The sequence below is a fragment of the Corythoichthys intestinalis genome, chromosome 19 (assembly GCF_030265065.1).
Source record: "Corythoichthys intestinalis isolate RoL2023-P3 chromosome 19, ASM3026506v1, whole genome shotgun sequence".
Classification (NCBI taxonomy): Eukaryota; Metazoa; Chordata; class Actinopteri; order Syngnathiformes; family Syngnathidae; genus Corythoichthys; species Corythoichthys intestinalis.
This window is the reverse complement of record NC_080413.1, coordinates 7357477-7381905: the sequence shown is the minus strand read 5'-3', so window position 1 is coordinate 7381905 and position 24429 is coordinate 7357477. Positions and strand designations below refer to the sequence as shown.

Sequence of the window (24429 nt, the reverse complement as noted above, 5' to 3'; positions counted from 1 at the left end):
AGCTTAGAGCCAAGGAATTTGGCACACTTGGTCGAATCGTTCCGAAAACGGCGAAAAATTAGGGAATACAGAAAAAAAATTTCACTGTATTCCCCGCTTTTCCGCGAAAAACGGGGGAATACAGCGAAAAAAATGTTTCACTGTATTCCCCGCCTTTCCGCGAAAACCGAGGGTAATAGAGCGGAAAAAAATTACACTGTATTCCCCGCTTTTCCGCAAAAAACGAGGGAATACAGCAAAAAAAAAAAATTCACTGTTCCCTCGCTTTTCTGCGAAAAACAAAGCAATACAGCGTTTTTCGTGGTTCTCGCATTTTTTGTTGTTTTCGCGGAAATGCGGGGGAATACAGTGAATTTTTTTTTTGCTGTATTCCCTTGTTTTTAGCGATTTTTGCGAAAAAGCGGAGGAATACAGAGAACTTTTTTTTGCTGTATTCCCTCGTTTTTCACGGTTTCCACGGTGGTTGCAGTTTTCACAAAAATCGCAAAAAGCGCGGGGGGGGGATTAGGGAATACAGAAAAAAAAATTTCACTGTATTCCCCGCTTTTCCGCAAAAAATGAGGGAATACCGCGAAAAAAATGTTTCACTGTATTCCCCGCTTTTCTGCGAAAAGCGCAAAAAACAAGGGAATACCGCGAAAAAAATTCACTGTTCCCCCGCTTTTCGCGGAAATGCGGGGAATACAGAGTTTTTTTTTTTTTTTTTTTGCTGTATTCCCTCGTTTTAAGCGATTTGCGCGAAAAAGCAGGGGAATACAGTGAACATTTTTTCCGCTGCATTCCCTCATTTTTCACGGTTTTAATGGTGGTTGTGGTTTTCGTGAAAACCGCAAAAAGCGGCGGCTTATATTCCAGTGCGGCCTATCTATGAACAAATGATGTTTTCGTGCCAAATTTGGTGGATGGCGGCTTATAGTCTGAAAATTACTGTAGGCGTTTTCTATTGTTTTAAGTGTTAAAACACACCAATAAATATAAAGTCGGCCGGTGTCTACATTTTAAATGGTGCTTTTATTGCAATGTGTTGCATTCCCACATTCATATTCAGATGTTATAGATTTGTTAGTCCGAAAAAAAAAAAAAAAAAAAAAAAAAAAAAAAAGAAAGGATCATGTTCTCCAGAGAAGGTGGGCATCCTCACCTCAAAATAGGAGCAAATAAAATAGACACACAACTAAAACATTCAAAAGAAGGTTCTTTTAAAAAGAGCGAGGGATCAAAAATGATGCACGAGGTGTTTTGTGTGTACTCGAGAAGTGTGTTTCTTTAGTGTGTGTAAACTTGAGCAGCCACAGACAAAAAAAAAAAGTTCCAGTAGAGGTGGTTTTTTTGTTTTTTTTGTACAAATGAGTCCGAAACAGGAACGGGGCACCGAAGCGGCCCACACTGATTGTCTTGAACACCCCAAAAAAATGAAAATTTCAATTCACACCTGAACAGATTGGTGGGAGGTGGTAGTGGACAGGGGGGTTGTAAAACAAAAAAAGACTGAAAAACTCCCAACATGCATAAAAAAAAAAAAAAAAAGTCGTCTGAAATGAACACTGTCACTCATATTGTAGCTGCTCCCGTGCCTTTTCTTCACAACCAAACCTTACATGAGGGTCATATACAAAGGAGGAAAAAAAATAAGTAAAATGTATCATATTTATATCTCTATATATTTATTTATATTAATTTGTACAAGGGGAGAAAGTGGAACATCAGCGCTTGAAAGCGGAGAAAAAGCAACCAGACTTGATATCAAAACATACAGTGGGAAGTGCTTTGACAAAATGAGAAACTGGGTTAGGGTGTCGTACTGTGATCCGGAATGTTCTGAAAGGTTGAGGTCTGAGTCATGAAAAATAAAGCTAATAATTGAAAACCATGTATCTCCCATTTTTTCATTTCATAAAATCTGAAACTGTGGTGAAAGAATTTTTTTGACGATAACCGCAAGGGATGTTAAACAACGATCTTGATCATTTGGACAATGATACAGTTGACAATTATACAAGGTATGCCACAGTTCGATTTAAAGGCTTTCAATTGCTTAATATGTAAACTACAGGTTTCAAACTTGCAGTTTGGGGGCTAATTGTGCCACACTTTTGAGTGTTTATGTGGCGCACACATCATTTACTTACAGCTAACTAGCAAACTAGCATTGCTAAAGCTGATCACAGTTTTCAGCGGTTTGTCAAGAAGTTAGCCAAACTGAATTACTGAAATGTCCAAATTTACTCTAGCTGGAAAGCAAATTTATCTTGTCCCAAGGGTGCTATCGTTGATTTTTTTTTGTTTTTTGAACAAAGCAGCACATCTCTGATTGGATCATCGCTAAACCACCTGATGTATCGTTATGACCCCAATTTTTGCAAATACTTTTAGCATTTAATGGTGGCAATTAGGGGTGCAAACCGCCATATCATGAGATCACGATACGGCGATACAACAATTATCGATACATGGGTCAGGAAATCATTCAACAATATCCAATATAGGGCTGCAGCTATCGATTATTCAAGTAGTCGATTCATCGATGAACTAGTTAGTTCGAATAATCGAGTAATCGGATAAGGAACATGAAAAATTAAAATACCTGAGTTGAACCTCAAACGGTATTAAAACATAAATAAGGATCTATGTACAACAAAAGAACAAGGGCTAACTTACATAGCAAAAGTCCTCTAGCTTAATTGCTATAAAACTAACGCTATTTTTTTTTTTACAATGCTCTTAACAAATGGTTTAGACACATAAAAAAAAAAAAAAAGGCTAAATATACAAATAAACTAAATTACGAAAGAATTAAAAAAAAAAAAAAAAAAAAAAGCTCAAACAAAAACTTGGCTTATGTTGGTCTGAACATGGAGCAGCTGGATTTAACAAATGGTTTAGACACATATTCCCCCCAAAAAAAAAAAAAAAAAAAAAAAAAAAACAGCTAAATATACATATAAACTAAATTACGAATGCATTAAAAAAAAAAAAAAGCAGCTGGATTCAGCCATGTGAAATGAGGCAGACTTTAGAGGGCAGTGTATCCACCCAAATCAATAAAACTAAATGCAAACACTTTCAAAATCAATTAATCGTTGCAGCACTAATCCAATATACTGATTTTTGGTCATTTCCAGTTGATTTTGGGGTATCATTGCGTCCTGAAGACCACGCTGTGTTTTAATTCCGCTTGTCAATAATCGGAATTTGGATGTTTGTAAATTGTTCCCGAATCTTCCACGGCCAAATCGTGAATGATCTAAGACTTTGAAATTTCGCACACCTCTACCTGCCACCCTCCTCAAAGTTAATTAATGCTGATGAATTTTTTTTTTTTGCAAACTTTCAAATTTTGCTGCTAAACTGGATTAAAGTGAATAAAAATGTAAATTTAAGGGATGCATCGCCAATTTTTTTTAAGTTGTTTTTTTTTTTTTTAGAATCTGACACTGCAAAAAATTACTTGAAAATAAAATTAAAAAAAAAAAAACAAAACAAAAAAACATTGCTTAGTTTGTATACAAAATGGTGGCTTTCCATAAACTCTCTCAGTGCCAGTGACAACATGACATCCAATCATTGGCCTGCAAGCTGTGGCGTGTTTCATCGTTCTGAAAATTTTAACTTTGCCATGTCTACACCTAGCAGCGTATTTGGCAAAACGAACTTTTTCTATAGTATGCCCAATCATCAACATGCACATTTAAACAAGGGTTCTTGATAGGAGTGCAACGATTATTCGATTAACTCGAGTATTCGATTAGGGAAAAGAAAGATTCAAATGAAATTATGCTGCTTCAAGTATTCGTTTAATTAAAGTGGCGTTAAAATGGTTTGTTTTGAGTGTTTGCATTTAGTTTTATTGATCTGGGTGGATACACTGCCTATTGCTTGCTATACTAGGTTGTAGTATAATGTTTAAGTGTTACAAAGAGTAAAGAGGGTCGGGATGACAACTGCCTTGCTTCATGGCCATTATTGCGTAACTAGACCTTCCGGGACATCTTCAGCACCTGGCGTCTGGACTTTCGTCTAGAACTTCGAGGACAATTTTCCATTCGAGGACATCTTCCATGGCCGCAGCGTTGCATAACTGAAGTGTCTGGGTCATTCTGACCATTTTTAACCTGTGCCGTTGCTTACACACGTGTATTTAGTTAGTTCCACCTACATGCTCACACATAGCCAACCAAAATCACATGGGTGTCTCCAGCTTGCTTTCCCTCTCCCTTCAGGGCGGCACCCTTTCTGTGTTAGGACAAACCCCTAATAAAAAGAGCAAGGAGGGTTTTTCCTTAGATCAATTTTGGTGACTATACAGCGTAATTTAGCATTCCTCTGTCTTAGTCCCTCTTTGCTCTCCTTGGCCAAGAAAACTGAGTGTCTTCTCTCCTTATTTTTGGGTAATTTTACTAATGTCTACCTAAGGGTCTATTTTTGAACTTGACAGTATATTTAGCTTTTTTTGTGGGAATATGTGTCCTAGGCATTTGTTAAGAGCGATGTAAGAAAAAGATGAAAAAAAAACATTAGCGTTTTATAGCATTTAAGCTAGTGGACTTTTGCTATGCAAGTTAGCCAATTCTTCTTTTGCTGTACATAGATCCTCATTTATTTTTCCATAACGTTTGAGGCTCAGCTCAGGTATTTTTAATTTTTTATGTTCCTTATCCGATTACTCGATTATTCGAACTAGCTCATCGATTAATCGACTACTAAAATAATCGATAGCTGCAGTCCTAGTCCTTGAAAACTGCGCCCAAAGTGAAGATGTACGAATTCTGCATTTGTGGCGCCATCAAGTGGACACAGATACCCGAAGATTTAACTGTGGAAACGTCACTTGCCAGCGACAAACTTTGTCCCTACGTCACAAATGAGACCAATGTTTACATTTGGAGTAAATTAGGTGGTTTTTTTTTGCTTCTATTTAGGGGTATTATGGACAATTATTTATCGTGCATTGATATGTGGTTGGCTGTTAAATTTTTTTTTTTTTTTCCACAAACGTGCTGGTGTGGACGTAATTATTTTCCCCCAACGTATTAGGGCAGGATCCTTAGTTTTTAAAAGCCCTGCTAGATATAGAATTGGCATTATTCTAACACTAGATGTGTACTACAGTCAACTTTTCAATAATGGACTAATTTTTTTCTGAACATAATTGGTTTGGTTTTGGATTGGTGCTCTCTCTCCAGTGTTTGTTTCCTTTGCATAGCTTAATAAACAGGGGGCGCTAACGTCCAGTGACAAAGTTTGCATACATTTTTTGAGGCTTTGGTCATTTACGCTAACTAAAAGGGGCATAAAAAACTTTTTTAAAAAAAACAAAAAACAAACACACAGTCTGGTGGTGTTTTCTCCGCCCTGCAAAGCTTCCACTCTCTCACGTCGGCTATGACAACAAGAGAAAAAAAAAATAATATACAATATGGCCTTTTTTCTCTTAAATTAACCCGTACGACGACAAATAAAAAAAAACAAAAGCCAGTCCAAACTGCTCGTCGCTCAGTAAAAATCACATTCAGCAGTCGCTATAGAAACCATTCTCTGGCATGGGACACGTGGAGCAGGGAAGGAGAGGATCCATAACAATATACAGTATTCATCACACGCACTGATAGTCATATACATACGCATCATCATCCTCATCCAAAGAATTTAAAAAAAAAAAAAAAAAAATCTTAAAAAATGACGGAGGCGAGTAGTTATTTACCACAAACTTGTCTTGATGATGATGATTCTCCTATTATTATTCACATTTCTTTGTTATTTACATCATGTTAACAAAAAAGCCTGTACCTGCCGACTAGGAGGAGGAAGAGGAGGAAAAGGGAGGCCTTTCCATTGAGCAGCTGTTGCATAACATCTGGAATTTCAACGTGCATCGCTTGTTTTTTTGGCTTTTTGTTGTAGTGTGGAGTGAAGAGAGGAAAGGATTCCTCATCCCTGCAGAAAAAACATTGCCGGAGGGACTGTGACACGCGACAAAAGAAAATGAAACATTCTCCCACTTTGCCAGAAATTTACAAAAAAACGAGAGAAAACATTTCTGAGCGTTACATTTTTTTACCACGTCGCAGTAGTAAATTTTCAACGCCAAACCTAGAGAAAAGACAAAAAGATGCAAAGTCATGCTAGAATCAGGAGTAGGCAAACTTTTATACTCAATTTTAAAAAACATTCTAAAGCTAGAGTTTTATTTAATTTGATTATAATGAATCAATTGAAGATTTAATGCAATAAATACAATGTATACAATGCATCCATAAGGTGTTCACAGCTTTGACAACATTACAGCTACATTCCAATTTGTTATAAAATCCATAGACTTCATAATGTAAGGATGAAGTCTATTCAAAATCATTCTCTCCAGGGGAGGATATACTTGTTCAAAGGTGGGGGTGGGGGGGTTGGGGCAAGAAACGGTAAAGTTTTAGAGAATAATTATTTGGGGGCAATTATAATAGTTGGTTACTCAGCATCTTTTACTGCTATTTGTTGCTTTAATCTTTAACACGAGAAGTCCCAGAGAAATCTGGTACTCCTGCTACTCCCAAACAATGGCTGACATTGTCTACCCCCCCCGAAAACCCAGAGGTGGCCAAAATGAACCAAGTGCTTTTGAATTGGCAAGTCGTTGTTGGACAGACAACAGCCGTTCATATGGAAATGCAACCACTAGACATACATTCACTTCAGACACAATGACCATAATCCATGCTCTATGCCCCTTATTCAGTCATTCTAAACTATAGACTAGGGATGATTAATTAAATCGTTTTCTAATTGTATTTAACGTTACAGACATAATATGTTACACTCATCCAGAGTCTTTAGTTTAGGCTTAAGGTAGGGTTATCAAATTTATCCCGATAACGGCAGTAATTTTTTTACGAATGTATCACGGTATCACGCAATTAATGCATGCACTGCACGACCCACTCACGCATTGTTGCGCTCAATCTGTAGTGGTGCCGTTTTACCTATATAGAGAGATAAAAGGCAGCGTAAAATGAGTAGAATGAATTATGGCAGCCTTTGGAGCCTTTTTATGATTGGCTAAAGCCTTACAATCCCTCTCCCTACAATTAGAAATATCATGGGAAGCAATGTGGGGAAGAAAAGTAGCAACTGATCTTTTTCTTAACACCTTATTTTATTTCCCAACGCAGAGAATATATATCAATTGGTAGCACTAAGCAGGGTCATGGTTCCACTTCCCATCATGCATTTGGGCATGGCTACTGAAAGCTCAACAAATACACTAGATGGCAATATTTAGTTACAATATACAAAGTCACAAGTCTTTCTATCCGTGGATCCCTCTCACAGAAAGAATGTTAATAATGTAAATGCCATCTTGAGGAATTATTGTCATAATAAACAAATACAGTACTTATGTACTGAATGTATGTATTTGTCCGAGTTTTATTCATTTTTTTCTTAATGCATTTCCAAAATGTATATGATCGGGAAAAATTATCGGGAATGATTGGAATTGAATCGGGAGCAAAAAAAAGCAATCGGATCGGGAAATATCGGGATCGGCAGGTACTCAAACTAAAACGATCGGGATCGGATCGGGAGCAAAAAAACATGATCGGAACAACCCTAGTTTGATCTATTTATTAAGAGCATTGTAAAAAAAAAAAACATTGGCATTTAATAGCATTTAAACTACCGAACTTTTGCGATGTAAGTTAGCCAATTGTTCATTTGTTGTACATATATGCTCATTTATTTACTTTTTTATACCGTTTGAGGGTCAGGTATTGTAATTATGTTCCTTATCCGATTACTCGATTATTCAAACTAGTTCATCGATTAATCAACTACTAAAATAATCGATAGCTGCAGGCCTAACGGCAAATATTTTCCACATTATTTTTGTTTAAAAATAATTAGTAACATGTTAAAATTTTTGGGGGCGTAACAATTTTTTTTTCGGTATCAGTTCAGGTATCGGCAGATTCTCCAAATCAGGTGACTCGGATGCAAAAAATATGCTATTGGGACATCCCTAATCAAAACGTAAAATTTCACTAAAACTGCGTATAAGGGAGTGTCCCCTCTTCCAAATATGGCAATAATTTGGCTGCGAAATTATCTCAGAGTGCCGATTTTTTTTTTGCTGATTGCATTTCTATTCATTAAAATGTGGAACTATGGGCCATGAAAAAAACATCTCAAGGCACCATCAAACAAAATATATTCTGACTTTTTTTAAAGCTGCAAAAATGGTGTAGAATTCCCAATGTTCTACTTGGCTTGTGATACCTCCTGGATGCACTGTATAGATAATTATCTGTAATTGTATAATTTACAACCAATTAGTGTGATACTGGGATGCAAATAAATACATTTCAACTTCAAAGTTTAGGTTACAATTATTAACCAGGCCCACTTTGTGCACCCGTGTGCTCGGATGAGTGCGGTACGGAAGAACGCGAGGGGCAAGCAAGACCTTTTCAGTTACAACACGTAAAAAAAGTCAAAGCCTTTCACCACGTCGCGACAACTTCCTGAATTTCGACCTGGCCCGATACTTTCATTTGCCGTCACTCCCTTAGAAAAATACAGCAAAGTCTAGAAATGGTCGTCACTGGAAAGAAAAAAAAAGTAATGAAGTCTACAAAGTGTGAAAGAGCACATTGCGGTTTTCCTGGATCGATACTGCGTCACTGTAATACACAAAATATAAAATAACCGAAGAAGAAACCAGCGAGCTGAGATCACAGTGTGAAACGAGGTCCGAAAACCAGGCGACGTGCACGTCTGGTAGAGAAGAGGATGAGGTAATCGTAAGAAAATCAAAAGAAAAGTGCTCTGAGGTAGGGCGTGGAATGACAGAGCATCTCCTGACGGCGCCGTCCGTTTGAGGGAGTCTTTAAGTGCAGGATGCCAAAAACCCGGGCGCGAATATACCGTAAACAAAGCGGTTTGGCGGGGCGAGTGAGAGAATGTTTGCCACCGACGACGACTTTAACGCACCCAGCTCGGCCTGAAGTGCTTCCTTGAAGGGTTCGGAAACGACAAAAAATGGCGACGTAGGCGCTAAACTCTAAGATGCAGGGTTGGGGTACGTTTGGATGAATTTCTTCACATTTTATAGAAGGTGGGGGAACGACTACTTCCTCCTCCGCTGCAATATTTCTCAGTACAGCTTGAAAACGGCTGCGATAATAACCCCTTTCACACAGAGCCCAGGTGGGTTGTTGGGAAAATTGGCGCACAAATATGGGAAACAACTAATGCTAGGCGATAAAATGCTGTTGTCAATTCTAATAACATACACATTTATTATACGTTTTCTTAAATCAACTAGAAACTGCAATTTCTGGAGAAATTACTCTCGGTCTTTGCTCTGTGGAGATACAGATCTTAGCCCCATTTGGGGAGTGTGGCCTGATCATATTAGGTCATTTGGTGGCGTGTCCTATTGATATCTGGTCATTTCTTGTTGATTTGGGGACATTGTTTTTTTTGCCATTGAAAATGGGAAAAAATTGGACGAGCATGGCCGTCAATGGCATCCAGGTACATTGGCATCAATAGAATGGACAAACATGCCAGTCAATAGCATTAAACTAAGTAAATGCCATTGAAATGAATGGGAAATTTGGACGTCCATGGCCGTCAATAGCAGCGTGGTTTTTGTTCCTGCCGATCCAGCACAGATAGCTGAGCCAATGAGGTTTCTGCTAAAATAAGCCGCACCTGACTGCAATCAACTCATTGCACTTGTAAAACACCAGATTGGTGAAAAAGTGTAGTCATCTTGTTAGGATGGAATGAAATCCTGCACCAACAGCGGGCCTTTGAAGACCAGGTTGGAGACCACTGATGTAGGGCACAAAATTAACATTTGGTATCCAAATCTAGACTACATGAGCCTACATTATTAAGGATTATTCTATTTTATTGTTAACTAGAAACTGCAATTTCTGGAGAAATTACTCTGGGTCTTTGCTGTGTGGAGATAAAGCTCTTAGCCCCGCCCAGGTTGGTTTGGGGACAGTTCGGGGACAATATCGGGTCACTTCCTGTTAATTTGGGGACATTTGGGGGGCGTGTCCTGGTCATATCAGATCATTTGGGGACATTTGGGGGGCGTTGCCTGGTCATATCAGGGACATTTGGGGGGCGTGGCCTGGTCATGTCAGGTCATTCGGGGACATTTGGGGGCGTGGCCTAGTCATATCAGGTCATTTGGGGGCATTTGGCAGACGTGGCCTGGTCATACAGGTCATTTGGGGATATTTGGGGGACACGTCCTATTGATATCTGGTCATTTCCTTTTGATTTGGGGACATTGGCTTTTTTGCCATTGTAAATGAATGGGAAAAAATTTGGACGTCCATGGCCGTCAATGGCATCACCATCCATATGCGTCAATGGAATCATTGGGGGACACGTCCTATTGAATATCAGGTAATTTCCTTGTGATTTGGGGACATTGTTTTTGTTTTTTTTGCCATTGAAAATGAATGGAAAAAAAATTTGGACATCCATAGCCGTCAATGGAATCCAAGTACATTGGCATCAATAGATTGACATACATGGCCGTCAACGGCATCAATGCAATATAAATTCCATTGGAAGTAAATGGGAAATTTGCACGTCAATGGCCCATCAAAATGAATGGGTAAGTTTTTGGCAAATTTCCAGGGAACCAAAAAGTTTTTCCAAATTCTATATACAACTTTTTTACACGGAAAATTTATCAGGGTCGTTCGAACAATTCCCTGCGTCGCATGAAAATTCCGGTTCGAACAGTGCCAATTGGTCAAACGGTTCGGGCTGTGCGGCGCGCTGAAGAAATCCCATTCAAAAAAAAACCTAATTTAACACTATTTGGGTCTTTTTTCAAAGACCCAGATAAATAGGGCCAGAGCACGAGGCGTGCGAAGGCCCTATGTTAATGCAAATATATATTTTTTTAATTCTCGTCAAATGACTCACCGAAATTTGCACATATGAGCGGCAAAATTTAAATTTCGATAATTTTGCAACGTTGCAAAAAAATGCAACAAAATGGCTCAGTGGCGCACCCTTGAAATTTCAAAATATGCCTATAACATTAGGGTTTGTCAGCGTAGGGCAATGAAATTTGGGGAGTCTATACCTTGTCCAAAACTGCTCCAAAAAAGCACTGGCACCCATATTCCAAACCCAATAGGAAATCGTTAATTTGTGATCGAATGTGAAATTTTTATTGATTTACAGGTTGCACATTTGAGACCTTTTCGCCGAGGGAGTTAGTTGGATCGTCTTCAAAATTGGTGAGACTGTTCAGGAGATATATGAGAGCTTAAATTTTCAAAACGGTGCGTTTTCCTTCATGGGTCTGACCTGGGCGGGGTGCCAAAGTCGGCCATTTTTGGGCGAAACGACAAATGCAGTAAATGACTCCTTGATACAAGGTTCAATCATTTTCATATCTGGCATGTATGTGAGGTATCTCAGCCTGAAAATTCCCCATTAGGCCTGGCGCCCCCTGCTGGGAACAGGAAACACCCTTTTTTACGAGACAGTCTCCTCCTCCAAGGGTAAAAAATCAATTGACCTCAAACCTACATCAGGGGAGCCTTAAGACGTGTTCAGGTGCCTGATGAAAAATACTGAGGTTTCGTTGAAGCGGAGGGTTCCAAACAGGAAAGTGAAAATGACTAGCCATTTGTCTCACCACAAGCTTTGAACAGTCATAACTTGGCAGATATACAACATATATGCGCCAAACTTCCTGTGCTTGTTGAGAGTCGTACCCTGAAGGGCCCTGTAGGGGTCATATGCATCAATCCTACAGCGCCAACCAGTGGCAGCAGAATTTAAGGCTTTAAAAAGCTCGAAAACCAAAGTTTTCACATAAATGCAGCTTGGCATATATTTCGATTATTTTGCCACCTCTCAAAAACAAACTTAATTCAGTGGCGCCCCCTTGATCTTTTTAAAAAAAGGCCTCTCCCATTAGGTTTTTTCAACGTAGAGTAAATACATTTTGGTTTTGAATTAGGACATGGCTGCACAGCTCAGTAGCGCCTCCATTTTTTTAGGACCCTCTTCAATAGGCTTTTTTCTCTTAGGTATGTGAATGTATTTTTAATCCCCGCTAAAAAAGAGGTGACTTTCGACCAAGTTAGGTTCTCATGAGAGGATGTGAGGGGGACAACCTGCCACAAACCTGACCTGCGTGCCCTCCGAGTTTGCGTGACGTCCGAGTTGCGCCAAAGTGCGAGGGCCTAGTTATTATTGTATTTAATCAGTGCTAGATGCCTTGTGCCGTCAATACCAAATCATGGCATATAATCATCACGATTTAAAACCGCCCGAATCATAAAAATAAACTTTCTATATCGCCTAGCATTAGTGAAACCCGTGCTAAAATAGTTCCGACTTTAAAAACTGTTGAAAATGTTGACCTTCCCTCACTTTGGTAAACAATAAACAGGAAATTCATTAACCAATGCTCGCGTTTTCCTAATCGCTACTGTGTGAAAGGGGTGTTTTTGGCCGTTACTGTCCTTCTGTACTGTACAACACTACACACGCCCGCATGGCAAACAACACTGATAGGCCGAGTTAGCACGGTATAGAAAAAGAGAGGATGAAAGAGGGAGGCCGAGCTGGCCTCATATTCACAGCTGCTGAGGTGAGGGCTAATAAACACGCGACTGTTAAATAATCCCAACAGTCTCTCACGGTTTTTGTTTTATACTTAATACAAAAGTAAAAGAGTTCCCAAGAAAACTAAACAAAAAGTGAGCAGCATCCCGTCCGTCTCCCATCCGTACATCGGTCGTTTGTCAAAGTTGATCGAGATGATGAGGATGAAGAGAGCGGAACAAAACCGAGAAGAAAACAAACAAAAATCAAATCATCGTGTGTGGAAGAAGAAAAAGAAGATGAAGCTCAAACTTCCACCAGGCACTGTGAGGCTGACAGAGAGAGCGCATCGCAGAACCAGCTGATACCGAGCTTCCGTCGTCACATTCCCGGAAAAGCGAACCAAAAAAAAAGCCAAGGCGGGGGACGCCGCCCCTCCGGGGTACTCCCCTGTCCTGATTGGACAGCGACCGGGAAGCAGGTGGTAGGTGATGGTTGGTCGGGGGCGGGGATGAGCAGCAAAGACAACACTGCCTTGAATTGGCTGAGGCAGACAGACAGGTTGTCAGACAGGTTGTCAGACAGGCAGCTCGCCGGCGCCCTCCGCGGCACGGGAAGTGGTTAAACACCCCCACGGCCAGACGCCCTCCGTCCAGAAATGAGGTGAGACTGCCACGGGTCCAGAGGAGGCGTACGAGTAAAGAGGGAGTAGTGGGTCGACGCTTCGAGAGGAGGTTTGGAGGGGCGTCACTCGGTGAGCAGCTGCTGGAGGAGGCTCTTCTGTTGGGCCTGGCTGGTCTGGGAGGCCGGCGGGGGTCCAGGACTCTTTTGGGCGGCGCCGCCCGCGATGGATGCCTGATTCAGGTAGGAATCGCCGCCCACCAGGTTGACGGTGCACTGGACGTCAGCGAAAACTTGAACCTGCTGCACCTGTGCAGGGGAAAACAACATTTTTAAACATGGGTTGTCACACTCAGCTTTGATGACAAATGAATGGACAACTACGTATATTGAGAGTTGATTAATCAGCTCCGAGAAATTGTTAACATAAATGCTGTGCAAATCCTGTTTTTGAGCCTCTTAATAGCAAATATTCTATTATAAGTACTAGGGCTGTCAAAATTATCGCGTTAACGCGCGGTATATAATTTTTAAAAATTAATCACGTTAAAATATTTGACGCTATTAACGCACTTGTCCCGCTCAGAAAGTATTCTGCCTTTTGGTAAGTTTTACAGCAAGGCTTTTTGTGCTGTCCAACAGCGAACTCTTGTGGTCGCTTTGCGACATGGTTTATTGTTTTCTTGCCAGTTCATTATGGCTGCACGACGTCTCGGGCTGATAATGTTGTGCTTATATGATCCTTGGACAAGATTTGTCCGTAAGTATGGTTGTTGTAAAGAATGTACATATTATGTTAGTAAGCGAAATGTTCTATTTTTTGTATGAGACGCTTTTTGTTTATGTTTAGTGAACCTGTATAGCGTGCTAAGCTAACATTGTTGCTAATGCAATGCTAGTGTACTTTTATTTTCTAGTTTTACGACGGTCTAAAGAGGACAATGGTTTGAGGCCATTTTATTAATAAATCAGATGAAAAAGGAAGAAGTCTAATTATTAAGGCGTCGTTCACTAGCTGTCTAGCTTTGGAAAAAGTAGACGCTTCGGAGTGAGGACAGCATAGACAGATTTAAATGACAGTAGAGTGAAATAGCCACTACAGTCCTTATGTACCGTATGTTGAATGTATATATCCATCTTGTGTCTTATCTTTCCATTCCAACAATATATATATAATTTACAGAAAAATATGGCATATTTTATAGATGGTTTGAATTGCGATTAATTGCGATTAATTACGATCAATTAATTTTTAAGCTGTAATTAACTCGATTAAAAATTTTAATCGTTTGACAGCCCTAATAAGTACATTTCTTAGTATTTTTTTCAGGTATTTTCGGACTATAAGTCACTGGTTTGTAACTTTTGTTCAGATAAAAAGCAACTTTTTTTCTGTATAGGATTGGGTCTGTTTAGGCAGATTCTCAAAATCAAGTGACTCGGCCTCGGACGCAAAAATATGCAATCAGGACATCCTAATTCATTTACATACGGTATTTTCTGCACTATAAGGCGCATCGGAGTATAAGGCGCACCGTGAATTAATGGCCTATTTTAAAATGTTTTTCATACATAGGGCGCACCGCATTATAAGGCGCAGCAGTAGTAGTAGTTGGTTGCTGCATGCATCCACTAGCTGGAGCTGTGCTAAAGGGAATTTTCTGCCATAATTAACCAATATTGATCCAAATATAAAGTGCATTGCTTATAAGGTGCTAGGGGCTTTTCTCCCGATTAGTCAGAAGACTTTTTTAACGATTAGTTGACTAATCTACATTTTTTTTTAACTAAACTAGCAATACAATTTTTGTTGACACCTCATAAAAACATTTTAGAACACACACAAAAAAAAAAGTACAAATAAACACGTATGTAACAATAACAAATCACAATGAGGTCAAATGCTGATAGCAATAACTAGTGCCCTTTCCAACATGATTCAAAACAATTTTTAAAAATAAAAATTAATTATCTAGCATTAATATTGTACTATACTACTATATATACCAGTATTAGAATAATTATATAGTTATTAATTGCCAATCAGATTTTTAAGAAAGGGTGTCATTTTAAAGCTATTCTTAGTGTAAACTCCAGAAATCATTATTTATATGTTGAACATGACATGCTTTTATTTTGAAATGTTCAACGAAAGTACGTTCACTAAACAGCTAACCGTAAGCTTTACACTCCGCAAAAAAAGTGCACTTCTCTTTTTGTCATCGTCATGTGGTGTCGGTAATGTACAAGTGTGTATATATATATATATATATATATATATATATTTTTTTTTTTTTTTTTTAATTGCAAATGCTGTTAACCAGCATTTTTTCATGTTTGAAGTGTCACCTTTTAACCGCAAGTTTGCGTTTTGGAGAAGACTACCAATGTTTTATAGTAGGCTAAAGTATGTTGTCATTTTTCCCCATTAGCCTCAATGTAGCAACGATAACGTTTTACAGTGTTTAATACAGATTTGTTTCCTTATTTTGTATGTCTGAAAATTGTACAGCATGTTGATGACCAATAAACATCTGTGAAAGGAATTGGAGTCTCATATGCCATCAACACACACGTGTACATGCACCCACAAATGCATGCACGCACGCAAGCGGCGATAAAACGCAGCCGTGAAAATTACCGCCCTCATTTTTATTTACCGTGCGATAAATGGACTTTTTGCATATCGCGTTATTAGTTAGTTATATGGACTTATGATCTGCCAGTTTGTGGTCTCCTGTCATCTTCCAAAATTACAACTGGGTGACGGCACAGCACTATGGTCGTGTTTACGTACACGTCAATGGTATATTGGCCACTCTGGTCTGCTTATTTGGCTTTGTGCCGCTTTCCCCGCTTGCATATAGAGCGTCCGCCATTCTCAACTTTCCACGCATATATTTTTTTATCCCTTCATTAACCGTCGACGGAATGGTGTGCTCGTCGACACATTTCCGTCATCGATGACATCAACTACGTCGACCAGTCGGGACAGCTCTATAAGGCGCGCCGTCAGTTTTGAAGAAATTGAAGGCTTTTAGGTTTTCCTTATAGTGCGGAAAATACGGTATATTAATAAAGGGCAAAACAGTATTTTTTTAAATTTTTTATTGTTTTTAAAAATGAATAAACAAATATTTCTGTAGTCCTAGATCTTTAATTCAGGACTACAAAATTTCATTTAAATTTTATTTTGGCAAGAAACACTACCGTAATTAGTAGAGCTGGGAATCTTTGGGCACCTAACGATTCGATTGCGATTACGATTCAGAGGGTCCGATTCGATTATAAAACGATTATTGATGCACCCCCCTCCTTTTTAAAATTTATGTATTTGTTTATTTATTTTTTAAATAAATGTTTTGTACATTAGTTCCAAAATTGTTCAAAAATACTCTCAGGCTAAACAAAACTACTATTTCAGTATCAAGTTAAACATAGAGCAGTAAACAAATATACAAAAATAACATTCAATAAAAAAACTCCAGTCCCCATTCTGTATCAGCAGCTTTTAACTACATTCAATTAATTTAATGTTGTGAATCAACCGTTAGAGTTGTTAAAATTGCTCCCGTTATTCCATAATTTCCCTTTTGTCCAATTTTCGACATGTGAAAGTTTTAAAACTATTTTAAAGATAGATTCAAGTCAATATTTTACCGACCTAGGAGTATTTTAGATAAAAAGTTAATTAGGTTTGCTTGGAAGGTTCGCTACAACAGCCTTGCAGGAAAGTGTACTGCTTTAAGATGGCAGCCGTTTACTAACGACGGCATCTAGCTTTTTGTAGGTGTGCTGCTAACGCTACCGAATCTATATTGCATCTAGTCCTATATAAATGATATCTACCGTAACATTATGTGGATGTACTTTGTAGCAGCTTTTCGGCAGCAGTCAGGTATGTTGTTGTGTTTTTTTATCTCGTGGCATGAGTTGAGCTAGAGCCGTGAGTTGAGCATTGGCATTAACCGAGGGGCCGGGTAATGAGAAGCATGATGTTTAGCTACTCTTGCTCCGCGCCTCATTGACCGCGCGGCGCGCTGAGTGTGTTGTACTTCCGCTTTATTTGGCATATTTCATAATCGGAATTTGGATGTTTGTGAATCGTTCTCGAATCTTCCACGGCCGAATCGCAAATAATCCAAGAATCGGAAATTTTGCACACCTCTAGTAATTAGATGCATATGATTTACTTTTGCAGACCACAATTAATATCACAGGTCGCACATGAACCCCGGGCCTTTAGTTTCACACCTGTCTCAAACATTGCACAGTTCTGCTCCAATGACAGCGATAGACATCCGATTCGTTTTGACTGGGTCGGCTTGCTGTGACCAAATCAAGGCGATAGACTGGTATGACGGTGCAGCAACGCAGTAACAGTTCAAATGAATTGGATGTCTAACGCTGTCAATGGCAGCCAATTTTAAAATATAACATTAAAGCAACAGTAGGAAGAGTGTTGATCTGCTTCCTTAGTTTCAGTGTTTTAAGTGGTAGAACCTGTACATTTTTAGAGCAGACATCACTGCCAATGAGATCATGGTCAAAAGTCATATTTTTATGTAGGAACACACTAAAGCTTGTTCTGACCTGCTGGTCATTACACAGTGAGCTCACGCTGCCGCTGCTGTTCAAGCTGCTGACCGGCTGCCCCAAGGATGGTAAGGACCCCACGCTGCCAGAGCTCCCCGCCATGGACACTGTGATGCTCATGTTGTTGTACATTCCCTGCTGGCTAAACGTCTGACCCCCGCTGTGCTGCGGCGATGGACTGAAAAGGCTGTAGCGCACACAGAAAAAATATTACGACGCTTATATTGAAAACAATCCAACTTTTGGGGGAATAGAAACTGACCTGTTGCTGGTCTGCTGCCAGTTCTTCATGTCTGGGGATTGATAGCCAGAAGGCGGGGCTTGCTGCATCAGCGGACTCTGGGAAGTGGAGTTCTGAGGTGATAACAGCGGACTAGAAGGGCTCATCTCAGGAGGGAAAGGCGGGTCCGGCTGCACCATGGCTGCACACAGAAACGAAATGTTTAAAAGTAGTACTGTCAAATTTGTCGCGTTAACGGGCGGTAACGAATTTTTTAAATTAATCACGTTAAAATATTTAACGCATTAACGCATGCGCGGAATGACCTACTCATGCATTGCCTCAAACAGTCTTCAATGACGGCGTTTTTTTTTTTTTTTTGCACATTGAGAGCTAATAAGCAGAGAAAAGCGAGTGGACACAGCCGTTCATTATACCACACCGTATATTGGCATAAGCTTTGGCAACTCTTCCACAAAAAATATAATTATTGTGGCGAGTGACATAGGGAAGAATGACAGGAGATGATCTTTTTCTTAATATGCTTCATTGAACACAACGCAGAACATATACCGTTTGCAGCCACCACTCACAGTCATGGTTGCCCAACTTCCCAACATGCATTTGGGCGGAACAGTTAAATCGCTACAGTATCATTTTGTGAAAGCATAACAAAAATAATATTCTTGTTTCTCAAAAAACAATGTTCACAAAAAGAAAAGCGCTCAATGCAAAGAGAACTGGCATTCCCAATCAAAATAGCTATTCAAAATACACATAACTTTCACTCAGATTTTGGTCAAACTCGATTCAAACATTTCGTTTAGCTCACCAAATACACTAAATGGCAATATTTAGTTACAATATACAAACTATCAGAGGTCTTGTATGTTGTGAAGTCAACACTGAAATGAACGTAAGGTACAATGAACCCGGAAACTACGGCGTCAGTCGAGGGGCAAAACGCACTCGTTGGCTTTAATTATTTTTAAAACAATTGACACCTTGTGGTGTATTTTAATCACTACCTTACAAAGACACTGTGGAAGAACGGTAGGGAGCCCATGTGACTTCCCGCTAGGCGACGTCAACAATAGCGAGCTATTAGTTTTTGATTGAAAATTTTATTAAAACGAAAACATAAAGAGGGGTTGTCATATAAAATTACTATAACTTGCACTCAAATTTATCTTTTAAGAACTACAAGTCTTTCTATCTGTGTATCCCTTTAACAGAAAAAATGTTAATAATGTTAATGCCATCTTGTGGATTTATGTTATGATAAAGAAATACAGTACTTATGTACAGTATGTTGAATGTATATATCCATATTGTGTCTCATCTTTCCAACACTAATTTACAGAAAAATATGGCATATTTTAGAGATGGTTTGAATTGCGATTAATTACGGTTAATTAATTTTTAAGCTGTGATTAACTCGATTTATAATTTTAATCGTTTGACAGCCCTATTTAAAAGTTATTCATCCATTCATTTGGATTGTTATAGTCTTGCCTGGACTTACCAGCTCCCCCAAACTGCTGCATCAGCCCTGGCTGCTGCAATGACGATCCTCCACCAAAGGGAGGAGCCTGCACGCCGCCCAGCAACGTTGTCTGGCTATTTAACTTGCCGTCAACGGGGCTCCCCGGAACGGGCGCCCCTCCTGGCATGGGGCCACTGAAGTGACCGGGTGAGGTAGGAGGGTTCCCCGATACCAGGCTGTAACCGGCGGGGAAGTTGAACTGCGCCGGCTGCTGCTGAGGCGCAGGCGCGTTGTTGTTGGCAATTTTCGGGACCCTGGCGGCGGCGACGGGTGCGGCGCCCCCGGCGGGTGCGGCGGTGGCCATGTTCTGTCTCATCAGCATGACCTTCTGCTGGAAAAGCTGACGCTGGCGGTGCTGGATGCTGTACAGCTCCCTCTGACGCTGAGCCAGCATCTGAGCGTTTAGTGGAGGCTGAGGGCGCAGGACAAACATTGACGTTTAGAGCACATCGATCAAATTCAAGACTGCTGCTTCGCTAAATACGAACATCAAGTGCAGTAATACTTTTACAGTACCATTAAATAGGAATAAAACACTATTTGAGTCATTGATTTGACTTACTTGTGAAGGAATTTGAGGTTGCGGCGCCCCCAGACGAACAGCCATATGTGGACCTCCTCCACTTGCGGGGAACGTATTCATCGCCAGTCGGTTCTGGAGCTGAGGACAGAAGGGAATTGTGTTAGTGAGATAATAACAGAAGGAGCATTGACAACAACGATAAAATGACCCGAGGAAGGCTAAAAGATGAATTAGAGTGATGAGGACAAGCCAGGCTAGCACAAGCCATTATTTATTCATGTGTCTTTCCTTTGGCTCTGGCTTGAGGAGGCTTTGTGCAAATGCGATGCTAAGACGAAAACTAGTCATCGATCAAGGACATTTACGATCGCTGTTCACAACTTCTTGAAAGAGCAAAATGGATTCTGCAACTATGAAATATGTCGTGGCATCAGTGGCTTTTTACATGTGGGAACCTTTGATTACCTTCGAATACATTATGATTTGCTCACATTCATCTCAAAATAAGGCGATACGGCGAGACATGGGCCGGGAAATCAATCTACGAGATTTTACGATACAACAATTATCGCCATAGAACTATATTGAGACACCCCTAATCCTAACTCATACTATAACATCCTCCTATTCTTCATCCTCGACTCCAAATCTCTGCTGATCTCAAATCCGAAGCAACCTAATACCATCTAAATGAGATCAATTATCACAATTTTTAAAAAGCGGAATTGCACAAACAACTTGGGTGATGCCTTCTTCTACATCTATTATTGGCAATGGGCATGTGCTGGTTACCAGTTTCAAGGTTTATATTGTTATAAAAACGTCAGTTTCAAAACCACTAATATTTTCCGTCATACTGTATAGTAGGGTATTAACTATTTTTTATGTCCCAAATATGCAGCGAGAAATCCGTTGCTTGAAGCGGCAACGCTCACCCTTCCCACTCTGGTTGTTGCTCTGTCCTGTCGCTGTACTGTAGAATAAGCATAATGGCTGAACTGCACCTGAGCTTTTACCCCCCTCAAAAAAGTCGCTAGTATGGGAGTACTTCGACTACCGAAAAGAAAAAGACGACCACGGCTTAGAGGAGGAAGGACAGCAGGACCTCCAGCATGATTTCACATTTACGTGACCATCATCCGTCACTTTACACAAAATTTCAGGTACTGTAATTTTCGCATAAAAGGCGCACCTGACTATAAGCCGCCACCCACCAAATTTGACACAAAAATGGAATTTTCTTCATAGATAAGCCGCAGCTGTCCTCACTGTATTATGGGATATTTACACCTAACGATATAAACACTTAATTTGACAGCAACATCATAACACCAAATGAACCACCATGAAGCTTTAAACCAATTGGCTACAAAGCTTCATTGCTTCAAGAATCTTAATTTGGCCATCACTCTCCTCTTCGGGAAAACAGTCAACCTCTGCTGCCACCTGCTGTCAACACTGTTGTCGTCCAACATGCCTCCTAGCATGCATTGCAGCACTACTCATGTAAATAACAAATCAGAATTCATGTTCTGTGCTAATTATTTCTTCAGTTACTGTTCTAGTTGTTTCATTAATTGCTAGTTATGGAATTTGGTAACACTTTATTTGACAGTGGCACCACCAGAGTGTCATTAAACCATCATAATTAGGACATGACACTGCCATAAGCATTAATGAATGCTTATGACAGATGTCATTTTGTGTCATTCGGTAAATTACCTCCCGTTTGAATGGATGTAAAAGATCCGAGCTGGACATAAATTGAGTAACTGACATCATTTGCCAGATGACACTTAAATGACATTTGTCATAAGCATTCATTAATGCGCATGATAATGCCATGTCATAATTATGACGGTCTTATGGCAGTCATATGACACCACTGTCAAATAAAGTGTTACCTATTAACCCAAATAAATCAACAAATAAGCCGCAGTGTACTATAAGCTTCAGGATTCAAAATGAGGGAAAAAAGTAGTGGCTTACAGTCTTAAAATTACGTTCAGTAAAAGAACATTTTCCACCAGCTACGAGAGTTCACTCCAGCTGGTTTAGTGTGTCTAGCAATGGCAAAACAAATACTATTAGGTAAGCTTGTTAACGAGGCAGATAACGTTGCTAGCTAGCATGCCAAGACGGCAAACTAGTTTCCTCTCTACCATTAGCCTACTTTTGAAAAGTCTTCATTGTCGCCATTGTAAACATGTGTTCAAAATAACATTTTCATAACATAGCCTTTCCTGTTTTTTCTCTCCGGCGACTTTCTGTGTTGTCGGTGTGTGTGTAATGTGTAAATAATGATATGAGTCATACACACGTGCTCTGTCTTTTACTCCCCCTCTCCTTTAATTTTCAACTACTTAATTTAATAGTAGAAGTGGGATGTGTTTCATATAAAATCATATTGTTCTTGTTCTAATGTTGAGCAACAAGTCTTTAAATTCGATTTATTTCAATTTCATTTAAAAATATTTGTTATTTACCGTATTGGCCCGAATATAAGACTGCCCTGATCATAAGACGACCCCCTCTATTTTAAGACTCAAGTTTGAAAAAAAGACTTTTTGAACACCAAATTATTTTCTTTATACAGAACATAATTACAGTACATCTGAAACAAATGATTATAACAATATATTTGACAGAAAAAGCATGTTATTTTGCCTCATTCAAATCTTAATATCTGAACATTTAAATATGTAAACTAAAGTGCAATCACATTCGTAAATGAATGGCTTCTGGTTTTTGAAATTTAAATAAACCAATATATGGTAATAAAACAACAAAATTGCAATCACTGCTTTAACCATAAGGGGTTCGCTTTGGCCTGGGGAGTCAAGTTCAGCATTCGCTTAAATCAGGGGTGTCCAAACTTTTTGCAAAGGGGGCCAGATTTGGCGTGGTCCTGACATCCTTTATGTAGAACAATATATTTAAGCAAATTTTAGCAAGCCATTCTGTGTGTCACATTTGCTTTATTATTTTCTTTAATTAATAATTTCAACAATCTCGCAACTAGCCTTTGTGGCGTTCTCTTTCGTCTCTCGGGCTCTTGCGAAATACTGCTGCTGTGAAATAAAACTAGCTTGAAGTAGCTTCAATTTCTCGTTGAGTATCTTCTCTGTAATCCTGTCGTACATGTCAGCATGTCTTGTTTGGTAATATCGCCACACATTGAACTCTTTAAAAATCGCGACTATCTCTTTGCAAATGAGGCAGTATTTTAGTGAATAAATAGTCCAATTTCCACCTATCCTTGAAGCGTCGGCCGTCGCAGTCAACTTTCTTTTTTATGGTGATTGTCGCCATTTTAGAAAATTGGAAGTAAAGGGTTACACGGGGTAATTTTGTTTAGAGTGCTGCTGCCTTTTGGTGGGTAAATGAGGAGCAGCATTTAGTGTGTAAGCTACTTCATATGGTGGTAGCAGTACTGCTGACTGATTTATTAAGTCTGTGTGCGGGCCAGACGTTATTGATTTTATGACAGGGGCTGGGGGCCGGATGAAATTTGACCACAGGCCGCATTTGGCCCCCGGGCCGGACTTTGGACATGTCTGGCTTAAATGATATCTGGCGCCATCTAGCGTCGTGAATGGGTATAATGTCTACACCCCGAATATAAGACGACCGCCACTTTTTCAGTCTTATTTCAATTAAAAAAACACTGTCTTATATTCGAGCCAATAAATTATTTTTGGTTATTTTATTTATTTATTTTCACATTATATTCATGTTGATGTTCCAATTTGCAAATATGTTGTGAATAATCTTTAAAAATCCTGTTTGATGGAAAAAAGTTTTTTTTAACCCATACATCTCAAAATAACCCATTTTAGAGCCATAATTGCAATACCGTGATACCGCGGTATTTTTGCTTAAGGTTATCGTACCGTCAAAATCTCATACCAGGAAGTTGATTTCACCCTCACCTGCTGAGGACCTTGAAGTCTTTGCTGCAGTTGTAGCCGCAGCTGGTTGGGCGGCAGCCTGAGCTGAGGGCTCATCCCCTGCGGCGGCCGGACCATCCCCGGCCGGACTCCCACAACGGTGGTGGTCGCCGCGCTGAGCAAAGTCGCCCGAGCGGGAGCGAAGGCTAGCGCCTGCTGCCCTACTGCCGCCAGCTCCGGGGAAAACTGAATAGGTGGCGTGAATTGGGAAGGGTAGGAGGGTGGTTTACTGTCCAATGTAAGTGGGGGAGCGGTGACTTGCTGAAGCGGAAAGTTTTGGGCCAGCGGGTCGAAGCAGCCGCCCTTTGGGGCGAAACAAAGCCAATTAGTCAGGAATTAAAAGAGTCCACTTGAAGCGTAATGTAATCACACATTATACTCA

At 39.8% G+C, this 24429-nt stretch overlaps 1 protein-coding gene across 2 annotated transcripts in view; it reads right to left on the bottom strand.

Annotated features, from left to right (window-relative positions):
* Positions 1-840: 840 nt before the first annotated feature.
* The window catches only part of ncoa1 (nuclear receptor coactivator 1), a 93298-nt gene continuing 69709 nt past the window's right edge, over positions 841-24429 (bottom strand). For both annotated transcript variants that reach the window (XM_057822227.1, XM_057822228.1), the window contains 6 exons: positions 24030-24350; positions 20137-20235; positions 19554-19986; positions 18071-18230; positions 17806-17995; positions 841-13521 (listed from right to left, as the gene is read on the bottom strand). In XM_057822227.1, coding sequence (XP_057678210.1) covers positions 13339-13521; positions 17806-17995; positions 18071-18230; positions 19554-19986; positions 20137-20235; positions 24030-24350 — 1386 coding nt within the window. In that variant the 3' untranslated portion in view covers positions 841-13338. The remainder of the gene's footprint in view (positions 13522-17805; positions 17996-18070; positions 18231-19553; positions 19987-20136; positions 20236-24029; positions 24351-24429) is intronic.